At 48.8% G+C, this 20019-nt stretch overlaps 3 protein-coding genes across 6 annotated transcripts in view; 2 read left to right on the top strand and 1 right to left on the bottom strand.

Moving 5' to 3' along the window:
* LOC120895637 (protein FAM13A) overlaps window positions 1–14724 on the top strand; it is a 42759-nt gene extending 28035 nt beyond the window's left edge. For 2 of the 4 annotated variants that reach the window (XM_040299148.1, XM_040299146.1), the window contains exons 3-4: window positions 6934–9078; window positions 11102–14724. In XM_040299148.1, coding sequence (XP_040155082.1) covers window positions 6940–9078; window positions 11102–11839 — 2877 coding nt within the window. In that variant the 5' untranslated portion in view covers window positions 6934–6939 and the 3' untranslated portion in view covers window positions 11840–14724. Of the gene's footprint in view, window positions 1–3226; window positions 3642–5941; window positions 6684–6933; window positions 9079–11101 lie in introns of those variants that run through there. The other 2 variants (XM_040299145.1, XM_040299149.1) reach the window with 2 other exon arrangements.
* Window positions 14725–14792: 68 nt separating this feature from the next.
* Window positions 14793–15976, bottom strand: LOC120895641 (1,2-dihydroxy-3-keto-5-methylthiopentene dioxygenase). The gene is made up of 4 exons (XM_040299159.1): window positions 15553–15976; window positions 15278–15483; window positions 15100–15196; window positions 14793–15036 (listed from the first exon to the last, which is right to left on the bottom strand). Exons 1-4 carry the CDS (start codon window positions 15673–15675, stop codon window positions 14911–14913), a joined length of 552 nt encoding a protein of 183 aa, XP_040155093.1. The 5' UTR covers window positions 15676–15976; the 3' UTR covers window positions 14793–14910.
* Window positions 15977–18711: 2735 nt separating this feature from the next.
* LOC120895638 (transcriptional repressor p66 alpha) overlaps window positions 18712–20019 on the top strand; it is a 5315-nt gene continuing 4007 nt past the window's right edge. Inside the window, 3 exon segments of the mRNA XM_040299150.1 lie at window positions 18712–19311; window positions 19397–19607; window positions 19792–19893. Of these exon segments, the coding sequence (XP_040155084.1) occupies window positions 18755–19311; window positions 19397–19607; window positions 19792–19893 (870 nt within the window). The 5' untranslated portion in view covers window positions 18712–18754.

The following is a 20019-nucleotide window of genomic DNA, read 5'->3' on the forward strand; positions in this document are numbered from 1 at the left end:
TAGATCCAATTAAATTGATTAAATATCGAGCTAATTTATTAAATTTGTATTACAGTAGCAGCTTTATATAAGCACTGCTTCACTGATTATATGTATTAGCAAGATAACAACAAGTTTTTAATTCATATCCATGCCAATTCATGGCATAACCAAAGGTCGTTACAACAAAAAACATATTATGACAGGTGACTAACCAAAGCTTTCGCAAATGCGGTGTATGATCTATTTTTAAAATACCAAAATAAAAATGCTTGCAGTGGCTATTTATAACCGGTCGTCCCCTCTAATGCAAATACCAAGCTGTAAAGATATTTTGCTCATAATTCGTCCGCACAACAGTTTGGCTGGACAAAACAACAAAGGTTTATTACATTGCGTGGTGTGACTCACGGGCGTCGTCTGTTCGCATTGCCGGTAAATTAAATTCATTACGATAAGATACTACCACTCACTGATGCAAGCCATCTTGGGGCCACTTTACATATTTCACGCTTACGATGCGTGGGAAAAAGAAATTGCAATAGCGTTCCACTGTCTCCAACAACCGATAAGTGATGAGCCCATACCGGTTTTTATCAGTTCAATTAGTGGGTTTTCAATTTGCCTACCGGTGCAGCTCCGTTTAATTAATATTACCATGCGGTGATTGTGCTAGAGGATGTTGCCATTTGCACGTCGAAAAGGATTCTCCGCAACAAAACCACACCCGGTATCAATGATCCGATCTTTGACCGTGAATGTTCGATGCCCGGCCGAACCAATCGGGAACTCCCGTGGCCCACAAGATGACAAGCAATCATCAAGAAGCATCGATTTTTGCTAGATCATGCGAAACGAAAAGGCCAAGAGCCGTACACGAATGTAAACAAATTTGATCACTGTTTGTTGGAGGTTGATAAGAAAGCGGCAAGATTGCAAGATGGTTTCCAGTTTTTGCCCGTCCACCTTCCGTGGAGGCGTGAGAAAATGGGTGGAAGAACGCGACGCGAGGTATGCGAAACGGTACACCGTTGCGGAACCTCCAACAACACTCACACACGGTGCAATTAAAAGTAGCGGCAAGTGAGTGTCGCGCTCAAGATTGAGAGAAGATGTCGCGTACCTACGGGGCCAGCAAACACAACGACCTTGCAGTACTTTGTGCAAAATGGAAAACAGCAACGCTGGGAGAAGAAGGGGAAGCTGTGACGACATTAGGTGCTAACATTCGCCTCTACCATTTCCCCGTGGCCCGTGAATCAGTTCGGTTCAGATTAAATCGGTGCTGTACCGTTCGTTCCGGATGGTACTGGTGCGCCTGGTGCATTTAAATCTCTGTCTTTGGGAGCGATTTGATGGGAGATGAGGAGGTTGTTGAGCCAGTTGGAGTGCGAAGTATTGTGCGAGAGCCGCGGTGTCTGGTGGGATCCGCTTGACAGGCCTTATCGCGCGTGATCTACGCGAAAGGCTGAAAGATGGCTGTTGACTGTGGAAAGTAGCATTTATTAACACATCTGTATGTGGCCGACCAAGAAGTCACGGGGATGTGCGAAGTGCTTTAAAATATTTCATTTCAGGCATTATAAAAAGAGCCGAGAGCACTTGCCTTGTTGCAAAAAGGTTCTAAAAACTCAAACGAAAACATCATTTGTTTGTTATTTTGACAATCGTTTTGATTCCGTTTCGATCAAGCTTGAAAAAGTGGCTTACTGTCTTCTGTAGTCATTTTTACAGACTTGGATCTCATTTGGCTTTGATCTCAAAAATGTTAATCTGTAGCTTTTATATCTCTATGCTGTTGACCTGGCCCCGTAGTACATTCATCAACTCGATCGACAACTAAGAACATGTTGCAACCCATGGGTTCAAAACCTGTATAGATCTGTCTATCTCTCTCTTGCTTTTGCGGTAAATCTATAAGCTAGTAGATAACATAATCTAAGTCCATTAGTGAAGTCTCTAAAGTCTGTATAGGCCGGCATGTCCGCCTAGGACGTTAAGCCAAATAGAAGAAGTCCATTAGTGGCTTATACCAGTAAGCTTGTTTTTTATACCACTGATTGCAATTGTTGCGCCAAATAAAAGGAAGAATAGCGAGTCTTGCAATATAATAGACATGGATTTCTTCAACTTTTGATATTATGGTTCATGGCTTAGGATTCTTCAAGAATGTAAAGACAAAGAGAAATCGAACCTTCCAAGAGATTGGATGCCGACTTCCTATGAATAAATCTAAAATATCTGAATGGATCACTTAGTGAGGATTTAAAAAAAAAGCTCAAAAGCCCAAGCTTTTCCACTACAAAACTCGTAAAGAGACATCTTCTGTAAAGAGACTTAACACTGAGATCACCATCATCCTAGCAAGCGTCACCATCAGAGAAATGGCGTTGTTAGCAGGCTGGAGAAAAACAGCTGTTTACTATTCCCCCCACAGCGCTAACCCCTGTGTACTATTGGAATGTATTGTCCCAGGTAAAAGTAAGCACCCGCCGCACTCCCCAGGAAAGCCCTGTTTGAACGATTTCTGTCAATATTTGGCTAACGAGTGAATACACACACGCGAACTGATCGCAATTTTCCCTGCGAGGCCCTTTAATATTAGCATTCCATTATTATAGAAGGTGCTGTGCTGCCTTGTTGTTTTCGCGGTAACCTACTAATCCGGTGGCATTGCACTCCAATCGGACACAAGTAGCTTAGCGCTGTAGAATAATACGGGCTGCGAACACGAGCGCGAGAACCAATTAGGGCACGGAAACAGTGAAACAGATTCCAATGGCGGCGCATACGATACCGGCTCAACTCTAGCGCCAACAGAAACAATGTGTAATGCCTGCAAAGCATTGCAAGCGCGATAGTTGTGTCGTACCACTCTCGTTGGTGTTTTAGTACACTTGAGAGGAAGATAAGCGTGACGACGACGACGACGACAACAAGCGTGCTCGCAGGTGATAAGCACAAGACACTCACTAGCGCACAAAATGCTGCCACACAAGACTGGAGAACAGCGAAAACAACCCCTCTCTCTCTCCGGTGACGGGGACGGTGTGTCGCTCTACTATTGTCCCTGTATATGGGAGACATCATCTCACAGTCTCCGGCGCGCGGCTATGCGTAGTCTGCCAGTGCGCAATCTGTCTGTTGGAGAGAGTGTCTAGTATGTCTGTGTGTGACGATGGCACCTCCATTATCACTCGCCTGTGTGTATACGTGTCACCGCCGTGTATAAAACCCATCCCGGGTGACTGGCAAGCTCCCACAAGTTTTGCAACCGGCATCGCAAGCGGATCGTACGCGAAAGTGATCACACACAACTGCACTGTGATTTCGTTAGTCGTTTCGGTTTCCAAGCAGAGACAACGGGACAGACAATTTCTTTACGTTTATAGGGGGTCTTCCAATGGACAGTCCAAAGCAATCCGTACTTTGAAGTGTGACTAGTACTTCCCAAGCCAGCTGAAGCTGACACACTCGGAAGTCGTTTGTGAAGTGAAGCGATCGTAAAGGGAGTGGTTTTACGCGGGGGCACAACAAGGACCTTTGTTAAAGTGGTGCCTGACATCATGCTGTGCGTACAGCCCACCGATCATGTTGCTGGTAGAAAGGGACTGATCTACAAGCTGGCACACGCCTGCCACATTCGGGAGTGGAAAAATAAAGTAAGTGGTTACGGCTTCCCCGTTTTATCGAAGAACTGCTGGTAGAAGATTCCACATCTCCGGCGAAATGTTGTCGTTATTGGTGTGATTGTTGAAAAATCGTAAGCGCGTTGAAGTGGAAGGTTGGAAGAAAGTGTCCACCTATAAGTGGCCCTTGAAAGTGTGAAGAAAGTGACCAACTGCGTATGGTGGGAGGATTTAGTAAGAGAGTAGAAGTCCCCTTACCACCCAGTGAGCTTTGTAGTGGCTTCCGGTTTTAGTTCGATTGGGTGCAATAAAAAGGATAGCATTTTAGTGCCTCTGTGTGTGTGTGTGTGTGTATTTGTGTGGCTGATCTGAAGTGGCACAGGATGTTGTTTTTTTTCTTTTGTGAGAATTGCATATCACGGGACTCCACTCGCTCTTGCCATACCATGCTGACTCGACACTGTTTGTGTTAGATAATGTGGTTTCGGTATATCTCAAGTACCTGTGCCAGTTTAACGTGCCATCGTTGAAGTACACGGTGATGTTGTTTTCGCATTCGATTCACCCAAAAGGAACCAATCGTCGATAGAAAATTCGCCCAGATGATCCCTACATTGTTTGTGACGGCACGCCTGCTGGGCCTGCGGGGCCATTGTGTTCAATGTTCGATGAAGTGGCTGCTCCGGCTCTTGTGATGGATTAAGCTCGAGCTCGAATTCTGCTGTAATACCACTTGTTACATTCTCGCTTCGCTTAAATCCCCTTTTGCTGACGTTGGCTGTGGCAGTGGGTGCAGAACAAGATCTAGAGCCCCTTGGAGACGCTCCGGCCGATCATCGCCAATCATCCATCACCATGCTGCTACTGACCTACTGATTCGGTGCTGGGCGTAGAAACTGGAACACAGCACAGCTATCGGAGCGAAGGGCGCGCGGCACATTATCACAGGCACATTCTAGAAACAGACAAGCCCGTCTTAAGCCTATACGTCACACGCTAAGATGCTATCCTGTAACGTGTCTCGCTATCACCGAACGGGACATTGTTTCGTCCAGATAAAACTGTGGTTCGACTATCATCCCGGGGATGATTGAATTGCTCCCCAAACCGCCCCACCTTTTCTTATGTCAACCAATCACTTCTTCTCCGTTTTATGATACGCTCATTAACTGCGCTGGACGTTTTTATTATACAGCACCCAGGGAGAAACAGTCAAACAATTGCGCGTGCCAAAACGCGATTAATGTATCAATCTTGGGGGCAGACACGCAGGCAAAAGAAAAGCGCCACAACGACCACTGTTGTTGACGTGACGTGCGATAAGCGGCGTGTGTCCAGTGTGGGAGATAATTGAGATCTGATAGGTGCAGGGGGCTGGGGATCAAAAATTCGACGTCATTTATTGGAAGATAATGGGGGGGGGGGAGGGAGTATAGCAGCGCGTGTAGAAGAAAACAACAGCGCATTTTCCCTATCACTCGTCAATCTCACTAGAAAGTGTTTGTGTTGTGTGCGCCGCTGTGGATTGACAATTTGATACGATCGCCAGTGGGCAAAGTGTGACTTGGGGGATCGAAAACTCGTGCCACGAGGACGGTTTGTTCTCGTTTTGCATCTTGTGCATCTCTGTCAACAAACTTGAGTCGCCCGAAGGCACTAGACGGTGGTGTTGGTGGTGATACTTGTAGTACAAGTGCAAAAGTGCATCGTTTCGTAACGCTTGAGCTTTAGATCAGCGACAGAAGTACGATAAAACAAAATCACGTACACAAACACCCGTCCGCGCCACCCGTCCGCGCTCTACACTTCATCACGAGTGGCTAGTAGTTCACGGGTTGGTTCCGGGGCGGTAAACAATTGGAACAATTTAAAACCGCCACTGCGCGTCATCACACCCGTCGAGGGGCCCGTGTTCGCGGTCGTGTTTTGTGTCCGTGTTCTGTTCTAGCTTAGCGCCATTTTCTATCTATTGATCGTGAAACAATTTGCACCGGCCACCAGCCTGCCTACCTGCCTGCCTGACCCAGTTTAAACCTCTCCCTCTCCTTCCGTATGAGCGCCTCAAGCCAATCGCTAAATGGTTACGAACGAATTACGTGAATATATTTTGAAGGCTGGCTTTAAGCCCTGCCCTGCTCAAGCGCGACCTCAGAGGGAATGAGGACGGGTGCGATGGAGGGCTAAATTGGACAAATTTTATCACACATCGTGTCTCACATGGCAGGACACACGAGCAAATGTAAAACAATGTGTTATAATTCTAGAGAGAGAGAGAACAAGAGGGAGAGAGAGAGCGTAATTGAGCGCGAGAGAAGTGTGAACATGCATGTTATGGCGTTACCCCCGGATTGTGCTGGGGCTGCAATGACGCGTGAACTGCATTTCCGCGGTCGCGGTTAGGGAAAACATTTACGTCACGGTTTTCCTCCCCTTTTTGCGAAGGTCACGAGAGGGGGTTGACAAGGAGCAAAATAAAAAAAAACGAGGAGTAGAGAATTCCCAACCCCACCTCCACTATGACTGAACCCTATCTATTATCACGCTGTTTAGGTGTGGTGCTGCTGCTGGCTGCTGGTAGTGGTTATTATTTATTTTGTTTCGCACTGAAAGCGAATCGTCAGTGAAAGCTTTTCTTTCAATTGTTTTTGTTCCCTCGAGTGCCATTTCAAGCGGTACGGCGGCGAACTGTTTTGTAAACACGCTTGATTGCTGAAGTGTTTGATCAATTCCATTTCGATTCCGGCGCGTGTTTTCTCTCTCTCTCTCTCTCTTTCTCTTCCAGTTTTAGCAGTATACTGACCTTGGATCGATAAAATATTGCATTTGATTGAATGTTTTCCAATGTGCTGCAAAGGCAAAGAAGACGGTTGGGGGAAAAACTGGGGTTGGTTTTAAACTTTTTCGTGGCGGTTGCTATGGTTATCAAACTCGCCCGAATGTATTGTGCTTGGATTGGAACATCCATGCACACTTTGTTTAATCAATCGACGGTGCGAAGGTGAAAGCTTTTGCGTGTGCTCCGGTCGACGATGCTGTAAGCTACAACGGACCAGGCTGCTCCACCGTTGCGCTGGGGTGGGTTGTAGAAAGTGTTTTAAAATTATAAAAATAATTGCTAGGAGTATATTAATTGTTTGTTGGTGTTAAGAATTTGCTTCATGTTTTATACAAAGGAAATGTATTTGATTTATGTATGTTTAAACCCATTAATTTGGATATGTTGTGACGAAAGAGGCACTAGGCGTCTCCATCAACCATTTTCCTCGATATAAAGTGTTTTTTTTTCTAATATGTTCCTCCTTTTTTTCTCTACCCCTTTCTTTAGTGCGGCATGCGTCGCCCATCACTGGGACAGAATGAAGACGACCTTAGTCGTCTGACAACGATCATCTCCCCGACCAGTATCAGCCTCTCGTCGAACGGTCAGTCCGACCCGGTGGTGGTAGTGGATCATCACGATGTCGTTAGCTGCGGTCGAGCGAAAGCGCACAGCACCAGTAGCAATAGCAGCAGCAGTAGCAGCAGCAGCAGTAGTAGCAGCGGCAGCAACAGCAGCAGCACCAGCATCAGCCATGGCGCAGGCAACACAACTAGCAACAGTAGCAGCAACTGCCCGGCAAGCAACAACAGTGTCAGTGGCCCGGCCGGCCGCGGCAGTGTTGATGGGGGAAGCAGCACGACAAGCAACAGCAGCAATGGCATCAACACCACCAGCACCAGCAGCGATGGGGTGAAAGTGATCGCTATCAGCAAGGGTAAAGACGATGATCGCGGTACGGCGGGTGGGCATGGTGGTGGTCGGGACGAGCTGTCTGAAGCTCTACCACCACCCACGGTGCTCGTGAACCAGTATCTACCGAATCTGATCAATTCGTCCGAGTGGCAAAACTGCCGCAAGCGCAAGGAGCGCCAGGACAGTACGTCCTCCATCAGCCAGGACCGGAAGCTGATCCGCTCGAACAGCGAGGAGCATCTGCCGAACTGTCAGGAGGTGATCAGGCGCGTCTCGTCGCACGAGGACTTTAAGAAGCGGTCGGCTGCCGCCGCCGCCGCCGTCGTGTCAGTGGAGATTTCCATCGACAAGGAGAACGTCATCGCGGAAGAACCGCTCGAGGGCGAAGATGAGCAGCAGCAGCAGGTGTTCGAGAAGAATCTGAAAAACAGTGCGGATGATTTGAAGAAATTCTTCATCGGCAGCGTGGAGAGCGTTGGTGGCAAGGAGCATCATCTCCACCATCACCATTCCGGCCATCTCGCGCACAACAACCATCACAACCATCATCACGGTAACCATGTGTACCATCATCTCGGTGGCCACCACCACCATCTGCATCATGCCGGCGGGAAGTCACAGCCGTCCCACCATCGGCTGTCACCGTGCCGGGATATACTGAAGTCGCGGCGCGACTCGGACAGCGAGCAGGACGGTGAGCACGAGCGGCGGCGGCACTGTGAGCGGTTCTCGAAGACGCGCCCGCCGCCCGGCAGGAAGTCGGTGTCGCCCCGTGCGCGCAACAGCTCCAAGCACTCGAAGCTCGCCGTGAAGGCGGCAAGCGTGGGCGTGGGAGCCGTTTTGCTCGCCGGAAATGAGCATTTCTACTCCAAGCATGACACGCACCCGAGCGGTGGCGGCAAGTCGGAACGGCGCATCCGTTCCAGCAGCAAGCATCGGGAGCAGCAGCAGAAAGTGTTGCAGGACGACACGGTGATGGATGACGGTGTAGTGCCGCTGTCCGACTACAACGACAACAACGTGCTGGAAAAGAACCACGCGGTTGAGGAAGCGACAAAACTCATCGATGATGAGGAGGAGGAGGTGGTGCAGGAGGTCCAGCCGGAGGAACCCCTTTCGCCGCGTGAAAAGCTCCCGTGGGGACAGACGTACCCGGACGATACGCCGGCCCTCGTCTGCCAGCGCTTTGCGGACGATAACTTTGAGTACGCCAAGCGTATGGATTCGGTATCGCACGCCAAGCTGCGGCCAGTCTCTTCCGGCAACTCGCTCAAGCTGTACGGTGCTCATCACCGCAGCGCGGAGAATGCGCCACCCTCGACGATCCACCACCATCATCACCATCACCAGAAGGCAACGCCGGCCGCGAACAATATGTTTGACGAGCGCGTGAAGGCGATCAACCGGAAGCTCGGCGGGCTGAAGAAGAAGCTGTCGCAGTTCGAGGACCGGTTCGAGCTGGAGCACGGCTACCGGCCGACGCACGGCGACAAGTCGGCGGACGCGCCGACCAAAAGCATCCTGGTGGAGATACACAAGCTGCGCAAGGAGAAGAATCAAATCAAAGCCGATCTGGCCGTCTTTTCGGCGAAAGTGGCGGCGGCAGCGGCGACGACGACGGCAGCGACCGGCCAAAAGCAGCAGGCCGCCACCGGTGACGGTGGGCTGAGCGAGGATGAGACGGCGACGGAGAAGCGGCTGGCCAAGATGAAGGATACGATTGCTGACATTGAAAAGGTAGGGCAAAGGGGGCGGCACACCACAGCTCTTCATCAATCATTCGCTTCGATTGTCCATTGCGTCTTACACGTGCCTCGTTTTTGGTTCTTTTTTGCGTGTTTGCGAATGACAATGGTACGATGACGCGTGCGTTTTGTTTCGGAAGGGGCTGATAAGCGTGCTGCGCTTGAATGCCGCAAATCGGTCGGTTGATAATTATGGGCAATTAGATGATCGTTCACATGATCGAGCGGGTGGCAGTGCTGCCGGCGTGTCGCATTAGCAGCGCGTTTAGCACCGTTCACTATCGGGGCAAGCACGTGGCGCACACGTTGTTTGAATCATACGTGGTACAAAGTGATCAATTAACATTCTAATTTGTTGCTATGGGGTTAAACTGTCTAGGCTTTCGGATACTGATAGTTTATAGCTTATTATTGCGATTCATTCAAGTAATTTTCTTCCTAATTGTAGCTATACAAATTAATGAGAAGAAGTGATAAAAACACCCGGTTATTCAGTCGACTAAAGCAAATTGATTCGTATATTAATATGATCAGTTTTATTATTTTTCAATTGTTTTCTAGCAGCCCTTTTCTCCCAATGGCACAAGCTGTTCAGCTTCAAGGTTGACAAGCTTTATGGAACACGTGATAAGCTATATGAGATCATCCGTATATGCTTCAGTGCCTATATTCTTTTATTTCTTAATTTTTATTACCCAAATGCTTTAAAGGGCTTTTTTGTAATTTCAAACCGTAATGGGAATGCAATACAAATGTCTAATTATTTTTAAATTTATGATCACAAATTGGTTGTGTATTTCCGTTCCGCGTATCGTTTTGCTATTTGATTCCGTCGTCGCATGTACACATACCAGTTTCACCTCACCAGCCCATGGTGCAGCGGATGATGTCCCGCCGATCCGTTATCGATTGAAAATCAATCTTGTCTCACTTGCGACAGTTGATCTCTTGACCGAACACAATCAACAATATATGCTGGCGAATGATGGCGGCGGTAGTGCTCCTCGTGGGCCCGGCACGGCACACTGACGGAAGTGGCCATTCCTCCTCCCCCAACCGTATCTCGGTCCCGGTTGACTGATACCCTTTCGCGACTGGCATAGTACGTGCCGCCGCCCTCGTGCTGCCGTTGTGCGGTCAACCCAACAACAGGCGGTTCATTAGAACGTGAACGGCACTCGCAAGAGCGGAAACTGAAACTTGTCTCCCCCCCTCAGCCTTTGTGGTTGTGAGTGCGGCAGAATTGAAAATAGAATCTGCGACAATTTTTTCCCCTGGGATTCGTTCCCCCCTCGGACGCCTTTTCCCTTCGTCCAATTCAACTGTGGTGGACGGTTTGGTAGAGAACCTTGAACTTTTTTCCCGCCTCTCTTTGCCGCCTTCCACTCATTGTGTGTTTGAAGGCGGAAGGAGGGAGTGTGTTGTGAATGAATAGATCAATTCAGCCGAGCCAAATGGGGAACCAGGAAGACCATTCGGCTGGTGGAGCGGCTAGTGGACAAATGGAAATATACACACCATCACCATCACCGCCCATCCTATCGGAGCAAACTCTTCCTATTTGCCTACATAAGGGCATGTGCAGTACAGTGCGAGAGCTGGCAAAATGGGCACAGTGGATGGCAAAGCCAAGGGATGAATGATGGCGATGGTTGAACAAGGTTTTATGAGATAACTCGTTTATCGCACTCGAAAGGAGAAGAATTTATGACGCGCGCGCGAGAGGAATTCACTGCGATGGCGCGCGGCTCGTCTAATCGTGTACGTGGAAACGAATAAACATGAGCTTTATTGCGGGGTTTTCTTCGTATTTCTTGCTTGCCAAACGATTGCACTATGCAAACGAAAGACACACCTACCATTGTTTTGTTTTGGCAGGGAAGCGTAAGAGATGATTTTGTTGCTTTGGTAATCTTCATGTAGTCAGCTTGAATATTAATAATTAATAATTATTATATTTCCATTCCACTACTCTTAAATTAACGTGTGTTTTCCCCCGATTTTCCTTTTCTTAGCGCCTCTCGGAGAAACGCGACACGGAGCAACGGAGCGAAAATCTGGAGCTGCTGTCGAACGAGCAGCTGACGGAGGAGAAAGCCTCCGTCCAGCGTGCCCTGCTGTACCTCGAGTCGATGTACGGTCGACCGGCGAGCCGCGAGGAGCGTGACGCGGCCCGACCCCTGTACGACCGCTACCGGCTGATCAAGCGGCTGGTGAACCGTGCCAACTCGATCAGCGGCCCGTGCGGTGTGGCCAACTCGCAGATGCCAACCATACTCGAGCACGAGGCGCTCGCGATCGTCGGTACCACGACACCGTCCACCGATATCTCGCCGCCGTCGGCCACCTCCATGCTGCAGTCGCCCACGGACACGATGACCACGCCGAGCAGCAGCAGCAGCATCTCCACATCCAACCAGCTGCCGGCGGGAGACGATTCCGAAGAAACGACGGCAACGACGAACACAACCACCAGCACCGCCGGCAACACGACCAGCAGTTCCGCGACGGAAAACATCCACTCGATGACGGCGGACGAGCTGTGGCAGCATTACGACGCGACGCGCGAGGAGAAGAAGGAGCTGCGCCGCACGATCAAAGACTTTGAGCAGCAGTTCGAGGAGACGACCGGCCGCAAGATGCTGAAATCGGACCGCAAGTCGATCGAGGACACGTACGCTCTCTACAAGCAGAAGAAGGCCAAGCTGCGGCTAATCGATGCGCTCTTTAAGAAGCAAATGCAAGCCGTCTAGGAGCCGGGAGCGCCTGGGTGCTGCGGTCGTGCGGGATTTGAACGATGCTGGGCCGGTTTTGGTATTATTGTTTTGTAGTTTATGCCGGCAAAAGACCATGTTGATGTCGTATGTTGATTTTGATGATCATAACACGCTGTTGTCTTGCGCAGCTGCCGATCCTCGCACGAGAAGACGAACAACCGTCGGCAAACGAGAAAAATAACGAACCGAACACGTACCCAAAAGTGAAAACTTAATCAAAAACACGAATCTTTTCCTGCAATGCGCCGACGAACGGGCTTTTTAAGGATATTACATGCACGGTGGTGCGCGGTTGTTACAGCTCGTGCTTTTCGTTTTCGTTTTGCGTTCTGCTTCTTCTTCTTTCTGCCTAACTCTAGGGAGCGGTTGCTACACCAGTTGCTGCACTATTATCACTGTTCATTAATTGTATCGCAAAGCAGATGAGAAGCTAGAATATCGAAGAAGGCATTGAAAATGCGAAATAGTTGGTAGGATTACACAAACACAAAAACAAATACACACACACACTGTTGGCAAGAAAGAAACTTTCTAAGCTCAACACACAAACACACTCACATATATACACAAGCAAACCGATGGTTGGCAAACAATTAGACTGCTGCTGTTGTTGGTTTTAAACACAATATTATGTTATTCTTATCTTCGTTAGTTTTTCGTAAGTTTGGAATGAATGTTTTGTTTGCGAGTTTATTTTCTTTCTGTTTTCATTTATTTCGTTTCACGTGGTGTCTATTAACTGTTAACTGAACTATTAGAAAGACTATTGCATTGTTTTTAAGTATTTTTACACAAAGCGCGGCGCCCTCTTCTATAATGGGGAGCTAGGCAAGGAAGGTGAGGAACGGGACGAGTGAATTCGCGCGCGCGCGTGTGTGTATGTATATTTGCGTGTTTGAGTGTATGTGCAGGAGAGAGAGAGAGAGAGAGAGAGAGAGAGAGAGAGAGAGAGAAAGAGAGAGTGAATGCAAGAAGGATGGAGCGATACAAGCAAACAACGTTAAAAAACAAACTGTGGTACTGGTTTTGAGTGGGCAAAAGTGGCCCAACAGCAGAGATGGTCGACAGTGCGTGAGGCGAAACAATACAAAAAAAAACGCTGTTTAGTAAGTAAAGAAAAACCCACACATCCATACTGAAGCAGTACAAACACGCGCTGCAATCTTTCAATAGCATGAATGAGAAGAGCATAACAATGTTGAGAAAAAATAGATAAAATAAGAAGAAAAAAAAGGGGAGGAATAAGGGGACATTAAACACAAAAGATAAGAAAACAAATACAACAAACATACAAAAAGTAAACAAAACAAATGCATACAAATACATTTTATAGCTCAATAAGAGGAAAAGGAAGAAAACAGTTGAGATTGGGAGCAACTGAATGAAAGAAAAGCACACAAACACACACAGCCCCCTCAGACACGATACAACAAAATGGAAAATGAACACGTGATGCAAAGAAGAAGTAGGAAGAAGAAGAAGAAAACAATGGAAACAAAGAACAAACAAAATCTATATACACATATTTACAAAATTAAGAATACGAACGCGTGTGTGCGTGAGAGCGATCGCGGACAAAAAAGAAGAAGAAGAAGAAGCGGTTCCAAATGTTCTTTTTTTCTTTGGAAAACCTTTGATAGTAGATTAGCAGAAAGATGGCTAAAAGGAAAGCGGGAGAAACATTGTTCGAAATCGTTGTTTAATTCGCTTTTTTTATTTCTTACACAAACACAACTGGTTACATGTTTTTCCGATCGATCATTCTACCGATCGAGGTAGAAGAGCGGAATGTTATAGGAAAAACAAAAATACCATCATCACTTCACAAGTTCACATAAGGTACGATTAGTAAGAACAATAGTTAAAGTACTAACACGTCTATTATCCGCTTCACACATATACAGGGAGCACACTGCTAAGTGCTCCAGTAATAGAGAATCCTTTTTTAACTGGTAGGACAACACAGAAACACACACACACAGAAATTAGGGCTCCAAAGGGTCTGTATCTTATCTTCCGGCATACGAAACCTAAGTCTACTCCATACATCAACCTTAACCGTTATACAACACTACATCAACACTTATCAGCAAACATAACCATAGGAAGAGATGGTCTGAAGAAGTTACACAGAGAGAGAGAAGTAGGGTTAAGTATAAAAAAAACATTAAAGTAAATTACGAAAGGAGGGGGAACGCTTTAAAAGGATCCACGATTCACTCATATATTGAAAATGATGGTACACATTGATGCAATTATGGTTTTTGCTGTTTTGTCGCGCTAGGCATAAAAGAAGAGAAGCGGAGAGAAACAAAACAAACAAACAAACAAGCATGAAGACGATTTCGTGGTCTGCATTGGCATTGGCGTTTTTTGTAGCTCTTTAAAAAGCATCCAAGCAGTGTAGTACACACTTATTATGAATTATTATTATGATTATTATAATTATAACGATTACCTTTAATGTACGATCACTACCAGAGCTCTAGTGTTCGATCGCGGTGGAATGGAAGCATTACTGCTGTGTGATTGATGACGGCCACGCGGTGGCTCCGTAAACCCGCAAGCGGCCATGTTCGGATGTTCTCTAAGAACGATGATTTATGAAATGTGAATCCCGGGAAGATGGTGGTGGTGATGACCGTTGGCTGGCGTTTTGTGGAGCATGGACGAATACGGAGGTAGTGTGTGTGTGTGTGTGGCCACTCGAAGAAAGAAGCCAAGTAACATGAACGATAATACAAATAGTAAGTAAAACATTAACATTATTACGATGTAATGGGCATGTAGTGGAGAGAAACGCGTGCGCGAAGCGAGAAGTATGGTTCTACAAGAATAAAACCCGATGGTGTGACATAATATTGAAAGGTTAAGTAACGGTGGAGAGCATTCGTTTCAATGGCGCTGGTACGTCCGAATAGCAACAGTGTTGCGGGGAATGGTATAACATTTATTAAACAAATTATTGCATTGAATGCAGTTGGATTTATGGAAGAAAAGGATGGTTAACAAAATCAGATCGCATCATAAAAACGCACAGGTACGCATTAGGCGGCGAACCCAGCTTCCAACCGCTTCAAATACTCCTTGCGACAGTCCATCTCGTCTGCTGGGCGGTTGTACGGCAGCCAGACCGGTTCGCCAACAAAGTAACGCTTGGCTTTGATGTAGTTCTGTAATGGCAATTGTATTGCGTGTTAATTTTCTGCCCCGTAAGTCCCCTTCTAGGGTATTACCTTCATGTCCAGCGTGAAGCGATGATAGATTCCACTAGGAATAATGATCAAATCACCGGCAACGACCTCGATCCGTACCCATGCATCATCTGGACCACTAAAATAGCGGGAAAGGACAATATTAAAAAAAAACCCACTTTCAACTAATCCACCCACCCCATCGGGATGGATCACTCACTTGCGCACGTCGAAGTAACCGGAACCGTCCAGCACCAGCCGGATCTCCTCGTCCGTGTGCAGATGCTCGGTGAAGAACGACTTCAGCTTGTTGGCGTAATCGGGCAAGCACGCCTCGGAGCAGGTGATTTCGTCCTCGTAGGAGTAGCCCCGATCGTTGCGGATCTTCCCCAGCACCCCGTCCGTATCGTACGTTGGAATGTTAATCTGCGGAAGCCAATCGTTTTGTGAAAGATGGATGTATTGGCTACCGGCTTCGGCTTCGCACTAGCTTACCTTAAAATATTCCACCCCGGTGCTTTTGAACAGCTCGTCCAGCGTCAGGAACTTGGGCGGATCGAGCTGGTGCTCCAGACGCTGATCGGTCGGCTCATCGTCCATAAACCAGGCACGCACCATTGTGTGAGCTAGATTTTACGAGGGAAAACAAAAGCAGCAGCTTCACGGGCGATTAAATTGATAACTGGCGAAGGAATGTGGCCCGCAGGTTCAAAAGCGCGTATTTTTTGTTAGAGCTGGCTATTGATAAGAAAATTGGCTGTAAAATTGTTCTTTCCAGAATGCTGTCAGTCGAGAGAGGTGTTTGTAAACACATCATCAGACAGCATTCGATCGCTCGATCATGCGGACAATTTCATGCTTTCTTGAGGAATGCATACATTATTGCAATAATATGATAATTGCTCACTTTAAACACATTTTTTTTTTTGCTTAATTGTATCGATCAATAAAATGGAATTTGTTTAAAATCGAATTAAAAACTATACTCACTGTGCCACCAAGGTATATACAGATAATGCGTTGATGTTTGACATTTACATCAAACCGCCCGTTCGAGCAAATCTGCTCGAGTTGGCGAACTGGAAAAATTAATCAAAAAATAAATTGAAAATACTTCATGTTGTGAATCATTTCCCTATTTTTCTCTTACTTTATACTAATTTTTGATTAAAATAAACTCTTTCCAAACCTACAGCTCGTGCGCGCAACTGCTCGAATTATTGCAATGTATCGCCCCGCCGGGCCCAAACAACCAAATTGCACGCCGCACGCGCCGCTGTCAAACGCGCAACAATGCCCAAGGTGCGCGCACAGAGCTGTCCCGCCCCACAGCGGGAGCACGAATTTGTTTGTTGAGCACGCCGAAATGAAGGAAGAAGAGTGAGTGGCGCTGTGTGTGTGTGTGGCTGTTTTTTCCCTACGTCGCTCGGGCCTCGCTCATTCCACCGTGCAGTAGAGGTGTATTTTTATTGCGAAGAAAAGCGTACGCGTGTAAACCTAGCGCGCATCGCTATCAGGAGGTGTGCGAAGAGCAGGTGTGTGTGTGTGTGCGCGCGTGATAATATCCCTGCCCCCTAGTGCAAGTGCGTGCAACGGGGCAAATCTTCCCCGTTCTAGGCTGTGTGTTGTGTGCCGAGCAAAAGCAGAAGGGTCGTGCGGCGGCGACGGCGACGGTGGCGGTCCCTGTTGTTGTGGAAACCAAAGCGCACTAAAAGTTGAACCTAGTGCGGCTGCAAAACAAAAAGAAAGAAAAAAACCTCCCGAAACGATTGCCTTCCGCCGCGAAAAGGTCCATTGAACGGGGCGCAGGGAAGGTGCAGAAGTGTGGAACAACCGTGAAGGAGCGGAGGGAAAGGGAAACGGGGGGAAAAAGAAGAATCTCCGACGTCTCGTCGATATCTAGAGCACACCGCGACCCACACACACGCACGCACGTACACACATCAGCAGCGGAGTGTCAGTTGGGTGCGGGTGCGCGGTAGCCAGCGGTGTTGTGCACAAGGGAAGCGGGAGCGGGGTTAGAAAAGTTGACAACCGAAAAGTATCATGGCGTAAGAGAGAAACACACACACATACACTCAGTAGGCGAGCAAGCAGCAGCAGCAAACGAGTAAAAAAAGGTTCGGTGCGTTTTAAGGGAAAAGGTTTCCAGAGGCTTTTTGCCGCCGACGGAGTGTCCTCTGTGTCTCTCTCTCTCTCTCTCTTTCTCTCTCGCAAGCTCTCTTCATCCCTCGGTTCCGTGTGATTGTGCGTGTGCGTGTTTACAAATGCTCGATGGATTGTGGATTATTGCATTCGGTCGTTCATTGATAAAAGGCCCATCATCTTCATCGTCGCCCCGAAATCGCGTGTGTGTGTGTGTGAGTGTGTGTGCAGTAGCAGCAGTGTGGCTGCTTTTCCGGTTTGTCGGATTTTTCGGCCACACAGCCCCGTCAAGAGAAAGCCCAACAGCCCCCGACAGTGGTTGCTAGGTACACAGGGGGGGGGGGGGTGCGGACGGGCGCGGAAGATAATATAGAGTGACTATGTAATTGCAGAACACCCCACCGCCCTGCATTCCTCCTCTCCCAGTGCTGCGTGTCTGTTCCACCAACATTGCCTGCCTCCGCTCCCTGGCCCGTGTTTCCTAACCTTTCCGCTGCGGGTGTGATTTGTTGGCAGAATTTCGTGTGATGATAGAGAGATAGAGGGCGCGCGCGCTTGAACCCCGATGGATAAGGTGGTGCTGTGGTGTGTAGTTCTTGGTGTGAACAGCAAAGAGGAATAGGAGAAGGGAAGGGTGCGGGAGAGGAACACCAGCGCAGCAGTACCCTTTGCGTCGTGTTGTTGCGTTGGTGCGTTTGTGTGTCGCTGCTGGTGGGGAATGGGTGGCCACGCATTGAAGACACTAGCCAAAAGAAGAGCAGGCGGTGAAGAGAGGGATGGTGTGGCGGTATGAATGGAAAACTAAATCGACTCGTTTGTGGGACGGGGACGGGAGGCAAACGATAGCCGTGAAAAGCAAAAGCGAAGAAGAATTTGGTCAATTTTTGGTCTAGCCATTACAAGTGCATGTGGAAGAGGGGGTGGGGGAGAAGTGGTGGTGCGGGACTGCGGGAGGCTTTTCCCGTCACACAGTTAGTTTTGCAGTGCAGTGCACACACAGCCCGGTGTTCCGTACGCGTACCCCGGTGTGTGTGTGTGTGTTTGTGTCTCTGTTTGTGTAGCTGTGTGGATGTGCGTAACGGGAAATTCATGTTTTTCATCTTCGTTTTCTATTTCACCATCAGGTGGCAGTTTGTAAAGTGTTTGTGTGTGAGGAAAAGTTTTAGTGATTAAGAACGGTTTAGAGCGAAGAGCAGTAAAAGGAAAAAAGAAGACACAACACAAAAGCAAAAAGTTAAAAGTGAAAATCCGCTCGGCTCCTTCCGCCCACCTTCCAAACAGAATGGAGCGCATGGAGGTGGACGATTCGGCCGTGGTCGACCTTAGCCTCGGTTCCGGGCGCTCCTCGATCACGATCACACCGTCCACGGCGCGCGATCTGCGTGCGCTGGCGAAAAACTCCGGCCTCACCATCACGCCCGCCCTGCCGCCCGTTTCCGCCTCCCATCATCACGGAAGCAACAGTGGTGGAGGTGGTGGGAGCTTAGGCAGTGCTATGATGAGTCCCGTTGCTGCACCACAACAACAACAACAACAACCCCCACCACCGACAATGAGCAGTGGAGGGGGAGTTGGAGGGGCAGCATTGGGAGGAGGAGAAACGGGCAGCACATCGCCCATCCCGGGGCGGCGCGTTCTGCGACCCCGCACGGAGGTGAAATCGTACGCGGAAGTGCCCGACATCGTGCTGCTGCCGGCAAAGGTGAACGGCCGGTCACAGAACGGCGGCGGTGGCGGTACCGGCAGCGTTACGACCGGGCTCTCCGAATCCGAGGACGAGGAGATGCCGCCGGTCTACCCGATCAAGGAGCTGACGGCGGCCGAAATCTGCGAGCGCGAGCGCGGCCTGCGGAAGCTGCGCGAGGAGCTGCGCAGCGAGGAGACGAAGCTGGTGCTGCTGAAGAAGCTGAAACAGTCGCAGCAGGTCATGATGAAGGAGAACCTGATCGTGACGCCGAGTAACGCGAACCTGTCGAACCCGCTGGCCGCAATCCCGGCCGCCCTGACCAAGGGTTCGCTGAGCGTCACGCCAACGAACGCCGTGCCACTGCCAGCCCACTCGAAGTCATCCTCCTCCTCCTCCAGCAAACCCATCTCCAACCCGGTCAAGTAAGGATGCCTTTCCTTTGTGTGTGCGCGTGTCCCTGTATGGTGGTAATAACATTCCTCCTTCCTCCTATTCCCACTGTTTCAGCAATCGAGGCTCACCGTTAAACATTACGCCGGTGCCGAAGGTATCGCTCACCCAAAGACCGTCCCTGCCGGGCGGCGCCACGCTAACGCCGAGCAGCCCCGGCCAGCGGTTGCCGATCGGGCTGAGCCGGGGCGCGTCCAATCTCATCATCACGCCGTCGGTGACGATCACGCCGACCAACGCGCCCACCGCCGCCATGAAGCAGCGCAATGTGAGTCGACCGCGAATGTAATGTTTATTCCGGTCCCAGTAGTTTCGTTGGGCTCTATCAAGAACGGTTTCACTGAGCGGGTGTGGCGTTGGCGTACGGATAACGAACAAGCTGATTGATGATTGGTTCTTTTTTTTCTTTTTTTTTTCTCTCTCTTTTCCTCCCACATGCACTCGACGCTCAGAGCCAGAATCTTGGGCAGCTTAGCAGCTCGGTATCGATCACACCAACGCCACCGATTCCGGCCCAGATCAGCTGCACGACCGTGGAACCGGTCTCGCTGAAGGTGAGTAGACGTGGGAGAGAGATAGAGAGAGGTTCACAGGTTCTGCATTGATAAGTTTTCACAATTCGTTGAAAAAAAAGGTTGATGAGTGCTAAATTGATAATTTTCATTGATTGATTAGGAAAC

The sequence above is a fragment of the Anopheles arabiensis genome, chromosome 2 (assembly GCF_016920715.1).
Source record: "Anopheles arabiensis isolate DONGOLA chromosome 2, AaraD3, whole genome shotgun sequence".
Lineage (NCBI taxonomy): Eukaryota > Metazoa > Arthropoda > Insecta > Diptera > Culicidae > Anopheles > Anopheles arabiensis.

Bases quoted from the DNA above. Each gene is read 5' to 3' on its own strand.
- LOC120895641 (XM_040299159.1), bottom strand. From the start codon at position 15,675: ATGGTGCGTGCCTGGTTTATGGACGATGAGCCGACCGATCAGCGTCTG. The intron at 15,197-15,277 runs GTGAGTGATCCA...CCGCTATTTTAG, and splicing joins GGTTACTTCGACGTGCGCAA to TGGTCCAGATGATGCATGGG. The intron at 15,037-15,099 runs GTAATACCCTAG...TTGCCATTACAG, and splicing joins GCTTCACGCTGGACATGAAG to AACTACATCAAAGCCAAGCG.